Consider the following 21,899-nt stretch of genomic DNA (forward strand, 5'->3'; position numbering starts at 1 on the left):
GATCCATAGAGTTTTTATAGGCTAATTTTTTGGAAATAGGTCGCCAGGCCTTTCTCCTGAGACGCCTCTGTGTGTATTCTAACCTCTGACATTTTGGTTAGGAGCTGAGTGCCTCATCTATTTGTATCACCTAGGGACTCCTCCCCTTGACTTTTCCCATTTCCATTGCCGTTGATTCCGACTCACAGCGACCCTATAGGACAGAGTAGAACTGTTGATAAGGTTTCCGAGGCTGTAATCTTTACAGAAGCAGACTGCCACATCTTCCACCTGTAGGGTGGGTGGTGGGTTTGAACCACCGACCTTTCAGTTAGGAGCCAAGCGCATAACCACTGCGCCATGAGGGCTCCTTTCCCCTCGACTACTATCCTTCAATCAGTTTCACTTCAAAGGAAGTATCTATTGTCCTTCTGATGTGTCTCCTTCCTTATCTATATGCTTTCATACATATTTGTGTCTACCTGTAAAAATACATAGTCTTTTAAGTACAGGTCTAAGCATTAATTGCTCTCTTACTGCTTTTATTTTATCTAAGAACTTGTTCTTGAGAGTTTTCAGTGTCAATATACAGAGGCATAACTGATTTTAATTTCTGCTTCTAGTCTTCCGTAGTATAGATGCTACACAGTTTATTTAACCACCCGCTTACTAGTGGTGGAAACCCCGGTGGCATAGTGGTTAAGACTTTGGCTGCTAACCAAAAGGTCAGCAGTTTGAATCCACTAGGCGCTTCCTGGAAACCCTATGGGCAGTTTTACTCCGTCTTATAGAATCAACTCGACAGCAGTGGGTTTGGGTTTTACTAGTGATTGTTTCCGTCTTTCTGCTAATACAAACAGTGCTTCGAAGAGCATCCTTTCCACGGCCCTCTGACTATATGAACAAGGGTTGCTATAGGATAAACATGGAAGAGTAGGAGTGTCGACTCATCAGGTTTATGGATTTTTCACAGAAGACATTTCCAAATTGTCCTGCAAAGTGGCTGTTACAATTCTCCTTCCACCAGTGTGTTTGAGGGAATTCATTTGCCCAGTGCTTCCCCAAGACTTGACTTTATTAAACTTTGTAATTTTGACAGTCTAATGGGGAAAATAAACCTCCACTAGACTAGAAGCAAAGCCTTGGTGGCACAGTGGTTAAGAGCTCAGGCTGCTAACCAAAAGGTCTGGAGTTTGAATCCACCAGCCACTCCTTGGAAACCCTATTGGGCAGTTCTATTGTGTTCTATAGGGTTGCCATGAGTTGGAATTGACTGGGCAGCAATGGGTTTGATTTTTTTTGGGGGGGGGGCGGTGGTTTAGACTAGAAGCAGGGGAGCAGATGCAGCAATTAAATTGAATGAGTAATGTCTACATATATTGACATTGAAAACCCTCAAGAGCAAATCTCCTGGGCTGGGGAGAGATAGTCACCGGCTGCCCGTCTTTAGGTAGGGCCTCTGGGAGGGGGGCCTGGTGCTGTTTCTTCAAGTTTCTGCCAGCCGTCTTTGCGGCCCTGTCTTCCACTTCTCCTTTCAAGGTGACTAGTGCCTCCAATTCCTGAGCATCTCTGGGTTTTGTGTGGAGAATCTGCCTCCTTCTCTTCCTCTTCTCCTCTGCCCCTCTCCCTAGACCTCCAATTCTAGCTTCAGCTTCTTCTGGCCTGCTGTGTTACTTCCTGTTAGTACTACAATTTTAAAATTGTTGTTGACATGCCTCATCTTCTGTGGACTCCTCTTTTCTTCTCTTTAAATATTTCTTAACTGTTATTCTTGCAGGGTTTCAGGAAGGAGCAGAAATTCATGGAGTTATTCATTCTACCACATTTAATCAACACTGATTTGTATCCATATGTCTCTTTCCCCTAGCAGACTGCTAGCCTCTTACAGGCAGGAAAAAGTTATATTTGCCTGTGTCCCAGCAACTATGACGAGGGGCTAGATACTTGCTGGGTGAATGGAGGAGTGGGTTAGAAAGTGGCTTGGGCGCCTTATGTCGGTGGTCTGTAGGTAAAGGGATGGCCCTGAGGTAAGGGGATGGTCTCCGTAAGGGGTCATTAATTTACAATTTACAAGTTCATGAAGGATTCCACAATTCCACAATATTACTTGTCTCTCCTCCATTTTACAAATGATGCTCTGTTCAAACACATGAATCTGTCTTCTCTGATAGGCTGAATTTTGAGGAGTCTTGCTTGCATGACCCACTGACTGACCAAATTATTGTGTACTAGAGAATTTTTAGAGCAGGGAGGATAAGCTAGGGCCTTGACAGGTGGTACTGTGCCTCCCTTAACTTGATGACACTTTCCCCAGGGTAGGTAGACGAGGGCACCTTGACCCCCATCCTGCAAAAGGAGGAATAGCGTCAGTGGTTAGGACTTTCGGGAGTTAAAGATCTGGGCTTGATAGGTGGTGCACTGCTACCTTGTGTGATCTTGGCCAAGTTATCAACCTTTTTGGGTCTCAGCTTTCTTGACAGTAAAATGGGGATGATAATACTTAGCTCACAGGGTTGGTATAAGGATTAATTGATATAATGTATACAGTGTTTAACACAGCAGCTGGCACAATAGATTTTGGCTATCATCATCATCATCACCCTTATCATCACAGTCATTGTCATCATCGCCATCATTACACCATTCCATTCTACCTTGGGACTGGGACTCTCACTCCCAGCTTCTTTCCAATGGTCCCAACCAGTATCCCATTTCCTCAGTAAACGGATATCTTTGTGAGTGAGAATCAGCATAAAGCTGGTTCCTGAGAGGCAGAGGTCAAGTATATGTCCACTTTCCAACTTCTCCATTATCTCTGACACCAGCTCTCCTCTTAACCCCCACCCACTCACGGCACTTTCTCTACTGGGTTCGTTCGTTTGCTGGAACACTTCACAGAGCTCATGGACTGTACTTTTGATGAGGTGGTTTATTAGGGTAGAAGGATACAACTCAAATCAGGCTCAGCTCTTATGTGGCCAGAGGCAGACTTGAAAACCCTGGCGATGCAGTCTGTTTTCTGAATGAAAGCAACAGTTTGGTCCCTCGCTTCCATCTCTGGGGAGGGCAGCTCTAGGGACAGACTGTTCTGAGTTCTTCATGGTATCAGAGAAGTGGCCAAAAGCCCATGGCGGAAGGTGGTAGGCACCTGGCTCCTGGCCCAGTACTGTTTCTGGCCAGAGTTAGAGTAGGGGATTCTCACTGATCCCAGCCCACAGTTCTACCTGGGGCTGACTGCCCTTGGAATTGGCATGATAAGATTTTTGGGGAAGGGGACAAAAGAGTTGTGTACAGTTTTATTTTTGTGTATCTGTTTTAGGGCTGTGATTCACACTCAAGATTCCAGGCCATGGGGCTGAGGGTCAACAGGCTGGATGTAAGACTGACACTCCTGGCTGTGGACTGCCAGTAAGTCACTGCACTTCTTGGAGCCTCTGTTTATTCATCTATAAAATGGGGACAAGAACATCTTTGCCACCGGGGTTGCTGTGAGGATCCAGTGAGATCTGAAAAGGCTTTGTCAACTGTACTACCCTATTGTCAATTGTTCTTATGAATCTGGCCCCGGGGAAGGGCCTGGAGCTCCAAGCTCCTCTGGAGTTAGAGAGCTCAGAACCCCTTAATTATCGGGGTAGAATTGTTGGTCCTATTCTTTGTTTCCTAACAGCGTCCCTTCCCAGAACCTCCTATTCGGCCAGAAAAACAAATCCCAGCTGGGGGTTGGTGTGCATAGCAACTATCTGGCTAATCTCCCCCTCCCCAGAGAAGCAGGCCTCCTCTGGGCCAGATAAGGAGTGACTCACTGTCGGGCCAGCCCTGGTGGCTACGATCTTTGTGAAGGCCCCACCGCACCCTGTTTTCAGGGCCGGCCTGGGGTCAAGCCTTCTTCCACCTTTGGGCTCCCGGAACCTACCTGCCACCTTCCTGCAACAGACTCACTATAAACTAGTGCCCAAAGCTGCCACTTCTTTAGGGTGAAGGTGGCTCCTACTGGGTTGGGGGAGCATGTGGGCATTTCCTGTTCATTTCAGGATAACTTGGTGGCTGGAAGACGGTTTGCTGGGGACTTAGGTTTCAGAGGCTAGGGACAAGTCTTCATTTAGTCACAGGTGGCCCAGGTGAGAATATGCAGAGAGGAGGGCTGAGGTGGGACACCCCTTATTTCACAGGGGGGAAACTGAGGCCTGGAGATGGAAAGTGATTGGCCTATCTTCCTAACACCTTCTCAAAAGAGCACAGGGCCTCTGTTCTGAGAGTGGGTGACTGCTCTGACATAGGACAAGAAGAAACCCTGGGGACAATTCTGAAGAGTGGTGAGGTCACTGGAAATAGGACCGGGGGTGAGGTTTTTGCAGTCCCCCCCACCAGGAGTGTCCAGCAGCGGGCCTGACCCTCCAAACAGGTTAAAAAATGGGGGTGGAATTACTGGATAAAAGAAGGGCTGGGGCTGTGTGTAGTGCAGAGGGGGTCCTTCTTCTACTCTGTTATCACGACTCTTCACTCTGTGGATGAGTACCTTTGCACATGTTCCCTAGCTCCAGTCATTAATCCCTGCACTAGGATGTGGACTCGCTGTACCAGGACTCAGGCTTGTAGCCCTCTCTGAGGTGCTCACAAGCAGGGTAGGGACTCCATCTTATTTTTGTCTTTGGGTGGCAGGTGCTAAATACCTCATGGGCAAGTTAGTTGCCTCCCTCAGGTTCAGAGTCTTCATCATGGGAATGTTAGTGAAGCTCAATAAATGTGTGATGATGAATGCTTGCTCCTGAGGCTGGAGGGTAGAGGGCTGTTTGGTTGGGGTGAGAATCCCTGAGTAGGGGTCAGCACCCCGGTGGAAGTCAGGCTTGAGCTGGGGTTTGTGAAGGTCCAGTTTACAGCTGCCTGTACCGCTCCCTGCAGCTGTTCCTGGACTGTGCCTATTGTCACCTGGGGGCATTGTATGGCTGCAGCAGGGTGGGGCTGCTTAGCCTCAGGGAGGCCAGGGAGCCTGTGGCTCAGGGCACCCCCACCCGGAAATTGTGCCTTTGTCAGAGAGAACTGACGGGAGTCAAGGGAGAGAGGGCTCTGAGGCTGTTAGTTCAAGTGGGTGTGGGCTTCTGGCCAGTGTACTCTTGGTTGGGGGGGGAGGGGCGTGGTGGAGTGTATCACAGGGAAGGGGCTCAGAACATGATGTGGGGGGCTCTGAGTGTGTGGTCGCTGGAAGGTGGTGTGGGAGTATAATCTCAACCCCCTCCCCCCCCCAAAAAAAATCTCAAGGGGCCTGTAATTCTTGTGGGGTGACAAACTCTGGGCTTCTTAATGGGTGAAGGTCAGAATGGGAATTCCGGGGGAGGAGGGAGGGATCCAGAATGTGATGGGTGTGTGCTGGGGTAGGTGGGGTCAGCTCTTGGGGAGGGCAGGGGCCTCTAATCTCTGGGAGGGGTGAGTTGGGGCAGAGCCGCCAGCCACTGGCCAATGGGGAGAGGGCCCATATTTGCACACAGGAGCCTGCGAATTCCTCGGGGCTCAGATGTCCGCCTCTGACACCATTCCCCCTCCCCCTTTCAGCCCGCCGGGGCATAAAAGGCGCCAGGTGAGGGCCTCGCCACTCCTCCTGCCGACCGCAGCTCCTAGGGCCAGCGACTTCTGCATCCTCCGTTTCGCCATGACTTCTTACAGCTATCGCCAGTCGTCCGCCACCTCGTCCTTCGGGGGCCTGGGCGGCGGCTCCGTGCGCTTTAGTGGGGGCGGCGCCTTCCGCGCGCCCAGCATCCACGGGGGCTCGGGCGGCCGCGGCGTGTCGGTGTCGTCCGCCCGCTTCGTGTCCTCGTCCGCCTCCGGGGGCTATGGCGGCGGCTATGCGGGCGCCCTGGCCGTGTCCGACGGGCTGCTGGCGGGCAATGAGAAGTTCACCATGCAGAACCTCAACGACCGTCTGGCTTCCTACCTGGCCAAGGTGCGCGCCCTGGAGGAGGCCAACGGCGAGCTGGAGGTGAAGATCCGCGACTGGTACCAGAAGCAGGGCCCCGGGCCCTCCCGCGACTACAGCCAGTACTACCAGACCATCGATGATCTGCGGGACAAGGTGGGCACTTGTCGGGCCGTGGCAAGTGCACCTGCCGTCGGGGAAACCCAGCCCCGCGGGCCGGGCGAGGCCGGAGCGGGGCGGGAAGGAGCCCGTTAGGGAGTGGGAGTGCCCGCAGGGCGGGGCGGAGAGCTGGGGGCAGGGGAGGGACAGCACGGGAGGAGGGAGGGCAGGGAGTGAGGACCCGGTGGCTGGGAGGGGCGGGGACTTGGGCGGGCGGGGTAGGTGGGTGGGGCCTGTAGAAGGCTGGGGGCGGGGCCGGTGAGGCTGAGGAAAGGGGGTGCTAGGAGTGGGAGGAGATGGGGCGCGCGTGTGGTCTGCTCAGTGGCCAGGCCAGAGGCCGCGGCAGCAACAGGGAGATGCAAGAGTTAGGGCTCCCTCCTCCCCCCTCCCGGGCCTGACGGGCTCCCTGCAGTCCCCGGTGTGAGGTCTCTGTATTCCTTTTCTCTGGCCTGCTGGGTCGGCTTCCATCAGCGTCAGGCCAAAGCCCCTCCTCCGCTGCCCAGGGGGCCATGCTGGGCCTAAGAGGCGCTCGGAGAATGGGAGAGGCCAGCTGTGGCCCCTGGGCAGGGTAAAGAAGGGACTTTGCAGAGGCCGCGCGTCCTTTTCTGTGAAGACCTCTGCTGGGGAGAACCAGGTGCAGCAGGGGCTGTCTGACCTGTGGGGTGGGGAGCCCTGGGCTGGATTCCAGGAGTCAGAGCCACAGGTTCTTAAACCTGTATCTTAAGGGGCGTCAGGGGTGGGCTTGGTCACCGCCTACAGGGAAGAGCTGTGTCCTGAAGAAATGTATCAGGAGCCAGTGGGATATTTAACCACCCCCCTGCTGGATGTCTGAACAGGCAGCTCCCAGCAACATTTCCCATGGCCCAGCAGGCACCGGGCCCGGAGCTGGGTGCCTGGGATAAGAAGACCCAGGGGAAAGTGAGGAGAGCCGAGATAGAAACAGACAACTAGAAGAGTGCTTTACACACTTTTAAAACTGTTACCTCCAGTAAGAAAGAAATTTTACTGTGCACACTCACACATTTATCGTTGCTCTATCACACACACAATGGAGGCAAAAGTTTCTTGAAACAATTCTCATTCTACAGTGGGTGATGCCCTCTGATATTTTATATTTCTGGTCCTTTTTTTGTTAAAAAAATGATGCAGAAAACAGAACAAAACAAACAAACAGGCAAACAAAAACTGATGCAGACCATCACCCGGTACATTAACTAACGAGTCACGACTGGCTCTTCGGAACCTAAGTATCTAAGAACACTAATCAATGATAGGCTGGATGATGCCAATAGGCCCCCTCAGGGCCGAGAGCACTGCGGTCAAATCTCGCCCTGCCATTTACTAGTGAGGTGAACTTGGACAAAGTACCCTGAATCTCAGTTTCCTCTTCTTTAAAATAGGAGTATACACTGACCTGGCAGTGAAGTTCCATAGGCTGGAAGATGAGGTGCAAAGTGCCTGGGATATAATAACCAAAACCAAACCTGTTGCTGTTGAGTTGATTTCAACTCATAGTGACCCTATAGGACAGAGTAGAACTGCCCCACAGAGTTTGCAAGGAGCCCCTGATGGATTTGAACTGTTAACCTTTTGGTCAGCGGCCATAACACTTAACCATTACACCACTTTGATGCTCAAAAAATGGAATTTTCTTCCCTGAGGGCAGAATGTGGCTTAAGGGGGGAGTGCCAACAAAGAAGTAAGCCCTTGATGCTGCCCTTGCCCCGTTCCCCCCTTGCTTCCCTGCGTTGGGTTTATAGATCACTAGAGGCTGCCTCCCTTAAGGGCATGCAAGTGTCCCTGGGCACAGGTCTCTCCCCAGGCTATCCTTCTGTCCTCCCCTCCCCATACACCTCCCCGTTGGCCAGCCCCTGCCTCCCAGGCGGCACTTGCTCTTGATCCAGCTCCTGGGCATGGAGTCCACAGCCACCCAGAGAGCAGGCCAATGGGCAGCCGATGGGTGCCAGGGGCCCTGGTGTCTAGGGAATGGGGGGGTATATTCATTTATTCCTCTCTTTCCTCTGGGAAGAAAGTGGGTGCGCAGTGTTTATATGCTGAACGGGTGCCAACCTCTTGCTTGCTGCCTTCCAGATTCTTGCTGCCACCATTGAAAACTCCAAGATTGTCCTACAGATCGACAATGCCCGTCTGGCTGCGGATGACTTCCGGACTAAGTGAGTGTCTGCACTGGGGCATCTGGGAGCCAGGGAAGGGTGAGGGCCAATCCCAGGCCCGTGTGGGGCTCAGCGCAGTGGGGTCTGGACTCTACCTCACCCACCCCAGCTGGCCTGGAGAAACCACCCCCATGGATTTCTGAACTCTGGGAGGTGGGGTAGTCCTCAGAGGTACAGGGGTAACCTGGTCTGGCTGCACCTGTTTCTTCTGAAAGATTTGAGACGGAGCAGGCCCTGCGTCTGAGCGTGGAAGCCGACATCAACGGCCTGCGCAGGGTGCTGGATGAGCTGACCCTGGCCAGGACCGACCTGGAGATGCAGATCGAAGGCCTGAAGGAGGAGCTGGCCTACTTGAAGAAGAACCATGAGGAAGTGAGTTTTAGGCTGGGCCTTCCCATCCTGCCCCAGCTTCCCAGGGCTGAGGACATTTTTCTACCCTGGATTCCCTGAGCTTGGCTATACTTGCTGCACCCTCGGCATGGGTCCTGGGGTTCCAGCAGGGGAGCGTGGTGACCCAGCTTATCCCACAGTGCTGGCTCCTGGGTCTACACCTGAGAACCAGTCCCATCTGGCCTGGGGTGAGCCAGGGGAGGAGGGTGACCTGGCCCAGGCCCAGTAGGCTCAGGGTCCTGACATGCCCATCTCTTCTGTCTTTCCAGGAAATCAGTGCCCTGAGGGGCCAGGTGGGTGGCCAGGTCAGTGTGGAGGTGGATTCTGCTCCGGGCATCGACCTTGCCAAGATCCTGACCGACATGAGAAACCAATATGAGGTCATGGCCGAGAAGAACCGGAAGGATGCTGAAGCCTGGTTTACCAGCCGGGTATGGAGGGGAAGCAGGTGCCCTTGGGGAGGGGGCAAGGAGAGAGGGCTTGATGCCCCTTCCCCCCGCAGCCAAAGTTCTGTCTGAATGCCTGTTCCTCCCTCCTCTTGTTGTAGACCGAGGAGCTGGACCAGCAGGTCGCTGTCCACACAGAACAACTCCAGATCAGCAAGACGGAGGTGACTGACCTGCGGCGCACGCTCCAGGGCCTGGAGATTGAGCTACAGTCACAGCTGAGCATGGTATGTGCCCCAGACCCCGTGGGAGCCTGGTGGTGGGGTGGCTGTGCCTTCTCTGGGGACAGGGCTCTGCAGAGTCATGGTCCTCCTTTTTCCTGCCCTCAGAAAGCTGCCCTGGAAGGCACGCTGGCGGAAACGGAGGCCCGCTTCGGGGCCAAGCTGGCGCAGATCCAGGCGCTCATCAGCAGTATTGAGGCCCAGCTAAGCGAAGTGCGTGCTGACACCGAGCGGCAGAATCAGGAGTACCAGCAGCTCTTGGGGATCAAATCACGGCTGGAGCAGGAGATTGCCACCTACCGCAGTCTGCTCGAGGGCCAGGATGCCCTGCCCCCCATCAAGGCCTACTGAGTCCTGGGCTTCCTGCCCTCCTGCAGAGGGATCCCTCTGGGCAGGGGTAGAGAAGGGAAGGAACCCTTGACCCTGTTTCTTCCCCCAGAACTGCCAATAAAACTTTCTGGAAAGACATTTGGTTTGTTCTTTCAGCCCATGGGGTGGACCAGGCCTTGGCTCTAGTTAGGTTTTATTTGGACCAAGGTCCATCCTGTCCCAGGAAAGGGAAGGGAGTGCACTCACATACTGTTCCTGTAATTCCTGTTTGCAGTGGTCTTCATTTATCTAACCTGTTCCTTACGACAACTCTGAAATAAGCAGTGTTCCCATTTTACAGAGGGGTAAACTAAGGCTTAGAAAGGTGAAATGGTTGGTTGTATTTTTTATATAATATACTATATCCAGCACACGGCAAAGATGGGATGGTTTTTGCTTGCAGATTTGGTTTTTTTTTCCATTGTGCTCTCCTGAGAGTTGGTGACTACATGTGTGGAATTGACTTTTATTGACTACTATGTGCTATTTAATCAAAACAACCCTTAGAGGCAGTTAGTTTGAGCTGCATCTTATAGATCAAGAAATGGGCTCAGAGAGGTTAAGTAACTTGTCCAAAGCCACAGAGAGTACATGGCAGAGCCAGCACTAGAAGCTAGGTTTCCTGATTCTTAGCCCACCCACTGTGCCACACCTGCCCAGGTGGTCTCCCAGGGTTGACACTACTCGTGCCAGATCCTCTGAGTACATTCCACTCTTGCTCAGGTGTGAAGGCCCAGGGCTGGGATCCCCTGGGGTTGTTTTTTTCTGACACATTTCTTCACTTTGCTGAAGGAAGAACTGGCTGGGGTTTTGAGTCAGAGCCAGAGTAATGGGGACAGGCACCCTGCTGTGAGCAAGCTGGAGGGGGGTCCTGTGTGCCTGTGTGCATGCACTAGCACATTTCATCAATTCAGGGCACCCTCTTAAGCCCCTGACGCCCACCAGCCTATGCCTGGGCCCAGAGGCTGGAATGGGACCCAGCTGTGACTCAGACCTCCCACACAGACCCCCAACCTGAGCTTGCCCAGGGCCACCCTGCACCAGCAAAGGAACACAAGCCCCAGCTTCCTGGTACAACACTGCCCTGGGGTGGGTATGGTCCTGTCCCTGTGGTTTACGGTGCAGCTGCCAAGAACTGAGGACAATTAAAGGTAAGTGAGAGGCCCATAAAGAAGTCCCTCTTCCCCCTGGCTGAGAGGTTCAGGCTGAGTCAGGGCCCCACAGCTCTGTAAGAGCAGGCCAACCCTGTGAGGGAGGGGACAAGTGAGGGATACCAGTGTCACTTCCTTGTCCCTCATGGGGGCTGTTGGAAGGCTAAGGAGGCCTATGAGCTGTCACACAACGTGCTAAGCCTGTGGGCCTCAGAGCGTTCATTTGCTTGCTCCAAATCACACAGCTGGTGAGGGGCAGATAGGAACCTGTGAGGCCAGGTTCTCTCCCTGCTGCCGCCCTGGGCCAGAAGCTGCTTCTCCCTGCTCCCATCCCCTGCTCTGTCCCCAGCACCCACAAGCCTCGTTCTCTCACCTAAGTTCCCAGAAAGCTGTGGAACTGGAGGCCAGAGGTCTGCTGCACCCTCCAGGCTGGGACTGCCTGGAGGTATTTGTCCCCTACCCATGAAAGCCTCCTCTGTCATAACTGAAACCCTCCCCTGTGCCTGTGGGGCCCCTGGGATGTGGCTGTGGGGTGGGGTATGGGCCCACACAGGTGAAGCAGGTGACTGGGTAGCAGGTCTGGGTGTCAGGATTGAAGCCTTCCTTTGTGTGTGTTGGGGGAAGGGGAACAAGGGGGAACACTTTTCTGTCTTGGTCTCAGAGCTGTGACTGAGGAGACAGAAGCTGGGGTGCTCTGTTGACCAAAGCCTTGTCCAGACCAAGGAGGCTGGGATGTGGGGGAGAGAGAAGTATGAGGTGGGGTCTTTCCCCTACTGGTCATCATGACCACTTGGCAGTTTGCAAAGCATTTCCTGTGGGTCAGCTCCCTCCAGCCCTGTGAGTCAGACTGGGGAGGAGTTATTTCCATTTCCTCAATTGGTAGACTAAGGCAGAGAGAGGAGGGATGGTTACCCAAGGCCACACGCCTAATAAATGAGAAAAGAGGAATTTGAAGGTAAGTCTCCAGGCCCCGGGTCCAGTGCTCTGCCATGGCCTCTCCTTGGAGATTTGGGGAACTGGGTGTGGGCTCTAATGTTTATGGAGCCCCCCTCCTCGTGGTAAGGAGCCCTGGTGGTGCAGTGGTTAAGAACTCAGCTCCTAACCAAAAGGTTGGCAGTTCGAATCCACCAGTTGCTCCTTGGAAATCCTATGGGGCAGTTCTACTCTGTCCTATAGGGTCGCTATGAGTTGAAATCAACTTGACAGCAAGGGCTTTGGTTTCGGTTTTGGTGGTGCAATGGTTAAGTACTCGGCTGCTAAGTGAAAGTTGGTGATTTGAACTCATGCACCAGCTCTGCGGGAGAAAGAGCTGGTGATCCCCTTTCATGAAGATTAGAAACCCTATGGGACAGTTTTACCCTGTCACTCGGGGTCATTGTGAATTGAAAATCGACTCGGTGGCACCTATCAACACCACTTTCCCACATTGCCATCAAATGCTCATGATGGCCCCATAACTGGAATCAGTTTTTATGAACTAATTTCAAGTCAGGAACTGGGCTCAGAGAGGTTGAGTCACATCCCAAGGTGGATTCCAGACCTGGCTCTTTCCACTGGGCTGCCCTGCCTATCCAGAGGAGGGAAGACCCAGCTCCAGAGATGGCCCTTCAGGCTACAGTGGGCAAAGGACAGAAACTGGCACAGCGTCCTGGGCGGGATGCCTGGGGCAGGGCCTGGGGCTGTAGCCTGGGTTGGGACCAAACCACCCAGCCATCACTGCCTGGTACAAACGAGCAGGCCTGGGGCCTCACCCAGACCTTGAGCTTGAGGCTCTGAGTTTGGATCATAACCAGGGATTTGTGACTAGGGCAGCAAGGGGACAGCTTGTGCCTCGGCCAGGGCCCAGCTCTCCCTAACCCTGAGGTGATGGAGAGTAATCGTTCCTGTGTTAATTGCTGGGGCTGTAATGTCTGCAGAGGTTTAAATGAGCTCTGGCTGACTCTGAGTTTGATTATTTTTCTTTCAGAGGAAAAGACAATATCCTCCCACCCATGAGCACAATACGGTACTGTCTGGGCCCAGAACTCAACAGGGCCTGGCTCAATGAAAAGCTGGGAGAGGAGGAGGCCACACCCACTCAGCCACCCACAGCCCCCCTCTCGTCACCCTCAGCTCCCCTGCAGGAATCTGGGCTCTGTGAAGTGACTCTCTTTTCCTGCCTTTTGTTTGAATGGCTGTCAGACATATTTTAGTCATGGTGCTGCCCCTTACATGCTGTGCCACCTTGCACAAATTGCTTGACCTCTCTGAGCCCCAATGTCACTCCTTCTGCAACAGGGACAGGGATCATCCTCTGGGTCTTGTGGATTAGAGGAGGCAATGGATGCACAAGGGCTTGTAAACTGTGAAGTATGCAGTGGAAGCCAGGGATTACTGTTATTGCAGCAACAATAACAACACCCTACATGGTCCAATAGGAGCTGGCTACGGAAGAGTGATGCTGCTAAGCCTCTTGGCTCACAGGGCATGTTCCGATGCCCACGGACTAAAGCTCCTCCTGGTGAGAGTACTCGGGAGTCCCTGGTACTGGACATTCATCCCACCATCCAGTCCCTCAGAGTTAGGGAGTCAAAAGGAGGCAGGATGAGGGCTCCTGGGCCTCAGGGCTTCCTGTAAGTGACAGCCGAGAGTGCACCCTCTAGGAAATTGAGACTTAAAAGTAACGGGTTCAAGGTCTCACAAGTAATTGATGGAGTCAGGATTTGAAACCAGGCCTGAGGGACTCCAAAGCCATATTCGCCTCACCTTGCTGTAGCCTTGAGCCAGGACTCCCACTTCCGGACCCTTAGCCCAGTCTTGGCTCCGGCTCCACCTGCTGGCTTCCTGTAAGCCTGGAGTGCTGGGCCATGCTGCCCAGTGGCACTGCCCACAGGTATGAGGTATCCCTGGAAAGCGGGGCCCCCTGAGCTGGTGGGCAGGAAAAAGGGCACTCTTGGGGTCGATCTCCCACTCCAGTCTCAGTCTCCTCTGTGAAGTGATGCCTAAACCTCAAGTTCTCAGCACTGTCTCCCTTTCTCCTCCCTCCTCACAACGCTCAGGCACAGTAGAATCTTCTGGGTCGGCCCCTCCCCAGCCCTGCAGTGCTTGACAGGACAAACAGGGGTTAATCTGGCCCTGCTAAGCATGGACATGCCTTTCCTGGAGGAGGCAGGGGCTTCCTGAAACTTGCCCCAGTCTTATCTGCAGTGGTTTGCCCCAACGTGTTCTGGGAGCAAGCACAGGTTCAGTGACATGTACAGTTGGCAGGTGGTGGGATTATCAATCAGCCCCTTGTCAGCCCGGAGCCTGCTAGGTTTTGTGGGAGTGCCAGTGCCATGGGGCTGGGGGGTGAGGAAGCTGCAGAAGCAGTGTGTGGGGGAGGGAGTATAGACAGGGCGAGTGTCCATTTGCCCCATCTTGGAAAGGACAGTTGCTGGCCTCTCTGGTCATCCCAGCTGGAACTTGACTCCAGATGCCCCATTCTGTCCTCAGCCTGACACCAAGACCCCTGCTTCCTCCCTCTGCCTCTGCCCACTGATCCCTGGAGGCCACCGCTCTCCCCAGCCCTGCAGGCTCACACATAATGCTGTTAGTGGGAGAACACAGAGAAGAAATGGGGAAGTGGACCCCCAAACAGAGAGGGGGAGCTTCCCATCTTGGGGTGATGGTCTTAGGCTGGGGACAGCAGAGAAGCCCAGCCAAGGGCCTAGCTGCTCCAGGCTGTTCTAACAGCTTCGGGCAGAGCCTTGGTAGGTGTGGTGGATAGAGTGCTCTCTGTGTAGAGACGAACCTGTAATCCACCTGTTAAAACCACGGCCCGGGGCAAGACACCACTAATTCTGAATCATTCGTTTTGTTGCATTAAAAAAAAGAAAAAGAAAAACTTTGCACCAGCCCCATCCGCCCGTGGAGGTGTGCAGGCAGCTGTGTTTGTCAGGAACGCAGAGGTGTTGGCTTCTCTTTGTGGGAGGAGACACGGTCCCATAACCTCCTCCAGGGGTATATAAGGAGCCCCAGGCTGGGGGTGACAGTCGTAGTGCTCCGGCCTTGCCCAGCCCTGCACCTCCTGCCAGTCCTCTGTGCTTGCTAAGAACTCCCCAGCATAGCTGCCTGGCCATGAGCACCACGTTTCTGCAGACCTCATCCTCCACCTTTGGGGGTGGCTCTACCCGGGGAGTTTCCTTCCAAGCTGGGGGAGGCTACTTTGGTGGGGGGAGTCTCTATGGGGGAGGTGGAGGCCGTAGCATCTCGGCTTCTTCTACTAGGTTTGTCTCCTTGGGGTTGGGAGGGGGCTATGGGGGTGGCATGAGCTGTGGCTTTGGTGGAGGGGCAGGTGGTTTTGGTGGAGGGTTTGGAGGTGGCCTTGGAGGTGGCTTTGGTGGGGGTTTCGGTGGTAGCTTTCGTGACTTTAGTGGTGGCGATGGTGGTCTCCTCTCTGGCAATGAGAAGATCACCATGCAGAACCTCAATGATCGCCTGGCCTCCTACCTGGACAAGGTGCGTGCCCTGGAGGAGGCCAACGCAGACCTGGAGGTGAAGATCCGAGACTGGTATCAGAAGCAGAGCCCGACCAGCCCAGAGCGTGACTACAGCCACTATTTCCAGACCATCGAAGAGATCCGGGACAAGGTAAGTCCTCGAATATGAAGAGAGGAGAGCAGGTGTCAGTGCCCTGCACGGTCTCTGAGGGCAGTGTTACTGGTGACTGGAGGAGATCGCTTCCTTCCTGCCCAGGCGATGACTGTCCGGTGTGTAGCCTCAGCAAACTTGGAACGCAGAGGGTGCTTTCCAGGCGCTTGACTTGGTAGTGCCGGCAGGATCTCGGGAATCTGGTCAGGACCAGTGGGGACACCGGTGGGAGCAATTATAGAGAGTAGCCCCCACCTCCACCCCTGCCCCCCATACCCTGCCAAATTCTGCACAAGGTGTTCTATTACTTCTTTGCAAGAATGGTGCTTGCGTGTAACTTCATGCCCCTAAATGCCAGGACCTCTCACCTAACCCTTTAGTGCCGAAAGAACTGTTGGAACTTAGGAAACCTGGAAAGTCATTACAGGCTCTGCCACCCACTCATTCACCTGTCCACTGCCTGGGTCCTGCTTCCTTCTCTCTAAAAGGCCTTCTGTAGTGGTCCTCCAAGTTCCCACTGGCTCGAATGCTTCAGGGCTTTGTCAAGGTATGCAGAAGAGCCAGCGGACCATGAGCTGTTCACAGAGGAGGCTGGTGGAGTACCCCTGGAAGGGCTATTGTCAGTGCCTACAGCACCCCACTCCACCATGCCCTGCCAGACAGTTCCCACAGGGGATTCCAGGCAGTATTTATCCGTGGTCTTCCAGGTCCTAGAAACAGTGAGGAAAATCCTTCGAGTGTCTCAGGGAGGGTGGCGTGGGGCCAGATCAAGTAATGGACACTCAGGGTGAGGTGGACCCTGCTCCAGGACCCTGCAGGCTTCAATAGATAGTGTCAGAGGGGAGATTCTCAGTGAGGGCTCCAACCTTGGGGGTAGGACTGAAAGAGCAGCAGGGAAGAGGGGAGGGGGTCCTCTGGGCACCAACTCCCCATCTCCTACAGATCCTGGCAGCCAGCATCAACAACTCCCGTGTCATCCTGGAGATCGACAATGCCAGGCTGGCTGCGGACGACTTCAGACTCAAGTGAGCTCCTGCCTCCCTTTCCCCTTCCTACATTCCCCCTTCCTCTCCCTCTCCTGACTCAAGCACCCCAGGCCCCTCCTCTTCCTTACTTTTGGCTCTCACTCCTCCCAGGTATGAGAACGAGCTGGCCCTGCGCCAGAGTGTGGAGGCCGACATTAACGGCCTACGCAGGGTGCTGGATGAGCTGACCCTGGCCAGGACTGACCTGGAAATGCAGATTGAGAGTCTGAATGAGGAGCTGGCCTACCTGAAGAAGAACCATGAGGAGGTGAGGGTGGGGCAGGGGCTGGGGGTGGTGGGAGCAGAGTGGGCAGCTGGTGCTTCTTCATAGTTGGCCAAAGGGCTTAGTGGTTTAGAAATGTACCACCCACATACACCATTCAGGGGTCCCTGTGGAGAGGAAGGTGTTATCCTCATTCACTATCCTCTGGTGAACCCAGATTCCTCTTCTCTGACCCTCAGCCAGTCAGGGCAGCCAGTGTGCACTGCTGTCCTTCTGGTTTGCTTCACAAGCTTGCACAGAGCCCTGCTGTGTCAGGATTCCCCCTTGGTAGGGCATACAGCAGAAGAGAGACCCTCAGAGCTGGGGGGCTCATGTGATCAAGGTTCCATCCATCCATCCATCGATCCATCATTTTCAATCAATGAGAAACAGAGGTCCCGAGGGGAAGTAATGTGCCAAGTCCACATGGTGGGCTAGGGACAGAGCCAGGATGGGCATACAGGACCCCAGACCCTTGGCTCTCTCTTCTGCCCACTTTCTAAATGGGTTTCTTGCACCTGCAGGAGAGGAAGGAGTATGGCAGCCAGCTGGCTGGCCAGGTCAACGTGGAGATGGACGCAGCACCAGGAGTGGACCTGACCCGTGTGCTGGCTGAGATGCGGGAGCAATACGAGGCCATGGCAGAGAAGAACCGCCGGGATGCTGAGGCCTGGTTCTTCAGCAAGGTGGGCTAACCTCCAGATCTACTCCAGCTCTCCAGGTCTCTGAGAATGCTATAAGGCTTACTCCTCTTGTGGGTGATTCACAGACTGAGGAACTGAACAAGGAGGTGGCTTCCAACACAGAAATGATCCAGACCAGCAAGACGGAGATCACAGACCTGCGACGCACTCTCCAGGGGTTGGAGATCGAGCTGCAGTCACAACTCAGCACGGTAGGGTTATCCACCTGCATCCCAGTGTCTTGGGACATGGCAGGCGCTCCCATCCTCCATGGCTAGTTAAGCCTTGGAGTTCTCAAGCCCCTTCAGGGGTGGTTGCCTGCCCCTTACTCAGTCCCTCTCTTCTCCCCTGCCCCTGCTGGCTTCTTATTCAGCCTGATGTGTCTACCCATCTGTTGTCTCTCCAGAAAGCCGGCCTGGAGAACTCCCTGGCAGAGATTGAGTGCCGCTACGCCACACAGCTGCAGCAGATCCAGGGGCTCATCAGCAGCCTGGAGACCCAGTTGAGTGAGCTCCGTTGGGAGATGGAGGCTCAGAACCAGGAGTACAATATGCTGCTGGATATCAAGACGCGGCTGGAGCAGGAGATCGCCACCTACCGCAGCCTACTGGAGGGCCAGGACGCCAAGTATGGGTGGGGCACAGGGAAGGAGGGAAGGCAGGGGCTGGGCTGTGGTTGGGGTAGAGATTCATTTAGAACGGATAATAGAGTGTCCCTCAACTGGCAGTGTGTTACCGCGCAAAGAGAGCTGAGTAAAGAGTAAGGAGTTCTGGCCTCTGGGCTCTGGTCTTTGGCTGTATCACTTTGGGCAGGTCATCTCACCTCTCTGGACCTATGTTTATTCTGTAAACGATAGAGGTTGGGCTAATGCTCTCTAAAATTTAATGCTGGTTCCATTCTCTGTGCGACATAGATGGAGCATTGCTGTAGGTCAGAATCTATCTACTTGGGGATAGCAGGCTTGGAAGGGCTATCTGCAGGTCCCAGCCCCTAGAGAAGTCGGTCCTGGGGGGTGGTGATGGTATGGGGGCTGGCGAGGACCATTTAGCCACCCACAGGGGCCTCCATTAGGGAGACTTGAGCTTTTGCCCTTTGCATACATCTGCATCCCTCTCTCTTTCAGGATGGCTGGCATTGGCACCAGGGAAGGTAAGAAGGCTTAACTCTCTTGGCAAGGGGATGGGGGGCACTGTTGAAGCCACCATTCCTCTTGGAATAGGGAGGAAGGAGAAGGATGCCAAACATTTCAGTAGGGTGGGAACACTCCCATTCCTGTTAATCTCTCTTTCTCAAAAGGACCCTGTACTGGCCCCAGGTGGGAATGAGGCTGGAGACTTTCAGAGCCTCCCAGGTTGAGCACGCTTTGTCCAGGGCATGTCTCTCCCTCAGGCCCCACCTTTCACATGCGTACTGTGTAAGATGCCCAGGAAGACTCCCTGTTCATGTGCAGCTTAAAAAACCTGCCATTATTGCTCACTGTTGGGCACACCTGTCGCCAGGTATACCTGCTGCCGCCACTACCCATCTCTTGGATGAGAGATTCAGCTCCAGACCTCCCGGCCAGTGGCCATTCTCAGGGGTGCGGTCCAGTTCTCCCGGAACTCAGTAAAGGTTCTGGCCACCTTGGGTGGGAGGGAGGGGAGGCTTCCCTGCTCTGAAGCTTTCTCCTTCTTTCTATAGCTTTCCTGGGAGGTGGTGGTGGCAGCAGCAGCAGCAGCAGCAGCAAAGTCCGCATCAATGTAGAGGAGTCAGTGGACGGGAAGATAGTGTCTTCCCGAAAGACAGAAATCTAAGTGCCCAGTGCAGGAGAAACATCCCTCACCACCCCACCCTTCCCAGGTTGGGCAGAGGACAGGTCTGAGGGGCTGGAAAAGCAAACACCAGTCCCTGCTCTCAGAGAGTGATCCCCTGCAGAGGGTCCCTCTGCCTCCTAGTTCGGGGCTTTACATGCTTGCTATCACCCCTCCAGCTTACCCCCTGTTTCCTCTAGAATAGAAGGTGGAGGACACAGTGTTGTGTAACCCAGCTCATTTGCACGGTGTCTGTTCATGCAATAAAGACTTGTTTTCCTTTGGCAAATATCTCTTGGAGTGGGTCCAATTTTTCTTGTTGGGGTCTAGATTGATCTCTGACCTCTGAGGAGGCCTAGGGCCCCCATGCTGATTTCTCCCTCCACTTTGGCATCTTTCCTAAATGGTCATAATTCATTCTTTGGGATGCCCAGGGCTGGTGCCTGGGACAAACCCAGTGCTGCTCAGGCAAACTCGATCTTCTGGTTCACCCCAGGGGGTGACAGTAGAAGTAGTGGATGGAGGCTTGGGGACCTTCTCAGAGCAATTTAGGGCCCCTAGCACAGAGTCACTGGGTGGCACAAATGGTTAAGCGCTCAATTACTAATTGAAAGGTTGATGGTTCGAACACACCCAAAGTTGCCTCGGAAGAAAGGCCTGGTGACCTGCTTCCCAAAGGTCACAGCCTTGAAAACCGTAGGGAGCGCAGCTCTACGCGGGGTAGCCGTGCGTTGAAATCGCCTTTACAGCAAGCGCTCCTGCTAGCACAGAACTGGGCGCATCTAATAACGATTTCGTGAACGACTGATTTTATTGACTCACCAATAACGATTTCGTGAACGACTGATTTTATTGACTCACCAATAACGATTTCGTGAACGACTGATTTTATCGACTCACCTCCGTATGGCTGGCACTGCGCTGGCACACCCACCCACCTGTCTCATTTGATCCTCATGACTGGGGGGGGGTCAAGGTTTATTATTCCCATCTTTTTTTTTTTTTTTTGAGAAAATGGAACAAATGTTGTATGATCCCACTTATGTGAAATATCTAGAATTGGCAAGTGTATAGAGAGCCAGGCTTATTAATGGTTACCAGGGGTGGGTGGGAGGGATGGTGACAGGGGAACTCCTTGCTTAGGGGACACTGAACTTCGGTTAAGAGTGATGGAAAAATGTGGAAACGGAAAATGGCGATGGTTGAATAACAAGATGAACATAATTATCGTCCCTGGCTGTACGTGCCTAGACTGTCAGAGTCGACTTGATGGCAGCTGGCAGCTGGCAAAGAACGTTGAAATGATGAATGTTTTGTTACATATATATTTACCATAATAATAATAATAAAACGATAAAAAAATAGAAGTCAGAGGGGTGAGCTATTTGCCCGGTGGACTCACAGGCAGTAAAAGGCATGGTTGGGGCTGGGCCCACATTTGTACCACCAGCCTTGTCCTTCCCAGCCTTGGCAGGGGGCCCTCCTCCTTGCCGCTGCTCTGCTCCTTCACCCACCACAGTAGGTGCTGGATCCTCTCCAATATTCCAGCCAGCCACACCCAACCTCCAGAGACACCTCTGCCAAGCCAGCTTTGTCTCTGCCTTCCTGCAAAGCTGACACCCCTTCCCGCTCCCCACAGCCACTGTCTTCTCCTGAACAAGGCACTTCTGTCTGCCATTAAAGTGCCCAGAGGAACAGACACCACCTCAAGGAAGTCCTCCCAGATTTTTCCAAGATTAAGTCCAAAGCAACCCTTCCTGTCTCCCTGGTCCAAATGCTGCTCCTGTACCTCCCCCCTCCAACCTGTCCCTACCATCTCTGCCCCTCGGGCCTGCTAGAGCACCAGTGCTGATTTCTCTGAGCACTGAGATTCAGAGCGGCAGACAGAGTGGCAGGGAATGAAGGAGAAGGAACTCTGGGTGACCTGGCTGAGCTGGGCTCAGATGCTAATATGTGGATGGGGAGCAGGAAAGGGGAACCAATTTCTTAGTCCTGTTGGGAAGGGCAGGTTGGGGGTGTCTCTGTTCTTTTGAGAATCAGATCTTTTGTGGGGAGACCCAAGCTTGCTGAGAGGGCTTCCGTGTATCTTGTGGGATGAAGCCTCTTGCCCAGCAGCCCCAGGTGGACAGCCCTGGTTGGACAGACTGCTCTTTCTGGAGGGGATTTAATTAAGAATGTGTTTCCTGAGAACACACGTTGAGGCCATACTCCCTGGGGTTGGAGGAAAGACACAGAGTTTTTTGAGTGTCTTTGTCAGGCACTGGGCGAGCCATTCCATGAATAGCATCTCATTTACTCAGTGTCAGTTTTTAGAAGAGGAAACTGAGGGTCAGAGTAGTGAAGTAACTTGACTAAGGTCACGAACTAGGAAAGAATGAAACGGCTCGGGACCCAGGTCTCTCTGATTCCAGACCCTTGCTTTCCCCTTGGGCTTTCCTGGGTGATACAAACATTTAAGTACTCAACTACCAGCCAAAAGGTTGGTGGTTCGAACCCATCCAGAGGCACCTTGGAAGACAGGCCTGGTTTTTGCTTCTGAAAGATCACAGCCTTGAAAACCCTATGGAGCAGTCCTACTCTGCACACGTGGGGTTGCCATGAGTTGAAATTGACTTGATGGCAACTAACAATAACAACAAAGCTTTCCCTTGGTGTCGAAAGGCCATATAGGAGGTGATGGAAGCCAACAACACCTTTCTTAAGAGAGGGCACTAATCTGAAACCCTCCTCTTAA

The 21,899-nt window shown here is 53.6% G+C and overlaps 1 protein-coding gene across 2 annotated transcripts; it reads left to right on the forward strand.

The window, feature by feature from the left end:
- Positions 1-4,031: 4,031 nt before the first annotated feature.
- LOC100673693 (keratin, type I cytoskeletal 19) lies at positions 4,032-19,436 on the forward strand. 2 transcript variants are annotated; one of them, XM_064271092.1, is made up of 10 exons: positions 4,032-5,818; positions 14,914-14,935; positions 15,065-15,405; positions 16,348-16,430; positions 16,542-16,698; positions 17,217-17,378; positions 17,462-17,587; positions 17,782-18,002; positions 18,499-18,524; positions 19,056-19,436. In XM_064271092.1, the coding sequence occupies exons 1-10, from the start codon at positions 5,489-5,491 to the stop codon at positions 19,166-19,168; spliced, it is 1,581 nt and encodes a 526-aa protein (XP_064127162.1). In that variant the 5' UTR covers positions 4,032-5,488; the 3' UTR covers positions 19,169-19,436. The 2 variants fall into 2 exon arrangements, with proteins under 2 accessions (XP_064127162.1, XP_003414512.3); XM_003414464.4 differs by lacking the exons at positions 14,914-14,935; positions 15,065-15,405; positions 16,348-16,430; ... (4 more) ...; positions 18,499-18,524; positions 19,056-19,436 and adding exons at positions 8,138-8,220; positions 8,436-8,592; positions 8,880-9,041; positions 9,158-9,283; positions 9,386-9,748 and having other exon boundaries at positions 5,497-6,043.
- Positions 19,437-21,899: the final 2,463 nt, after the last annotated feature.

This window comes from Loxodonta africana, chromosome 18, assembly GCF_030014295.1.
Source record: "Loxodonta africana isolate mLoxAfr1 chromosome 18, mLoxAfr1.hap2, whole genome shotgun sequence".
NCBI lineage: Eukaryota > Metazoa > Chordata > Mammalia > Proboscidea > Elephantidae > Loxodonta > Loxodonta africana.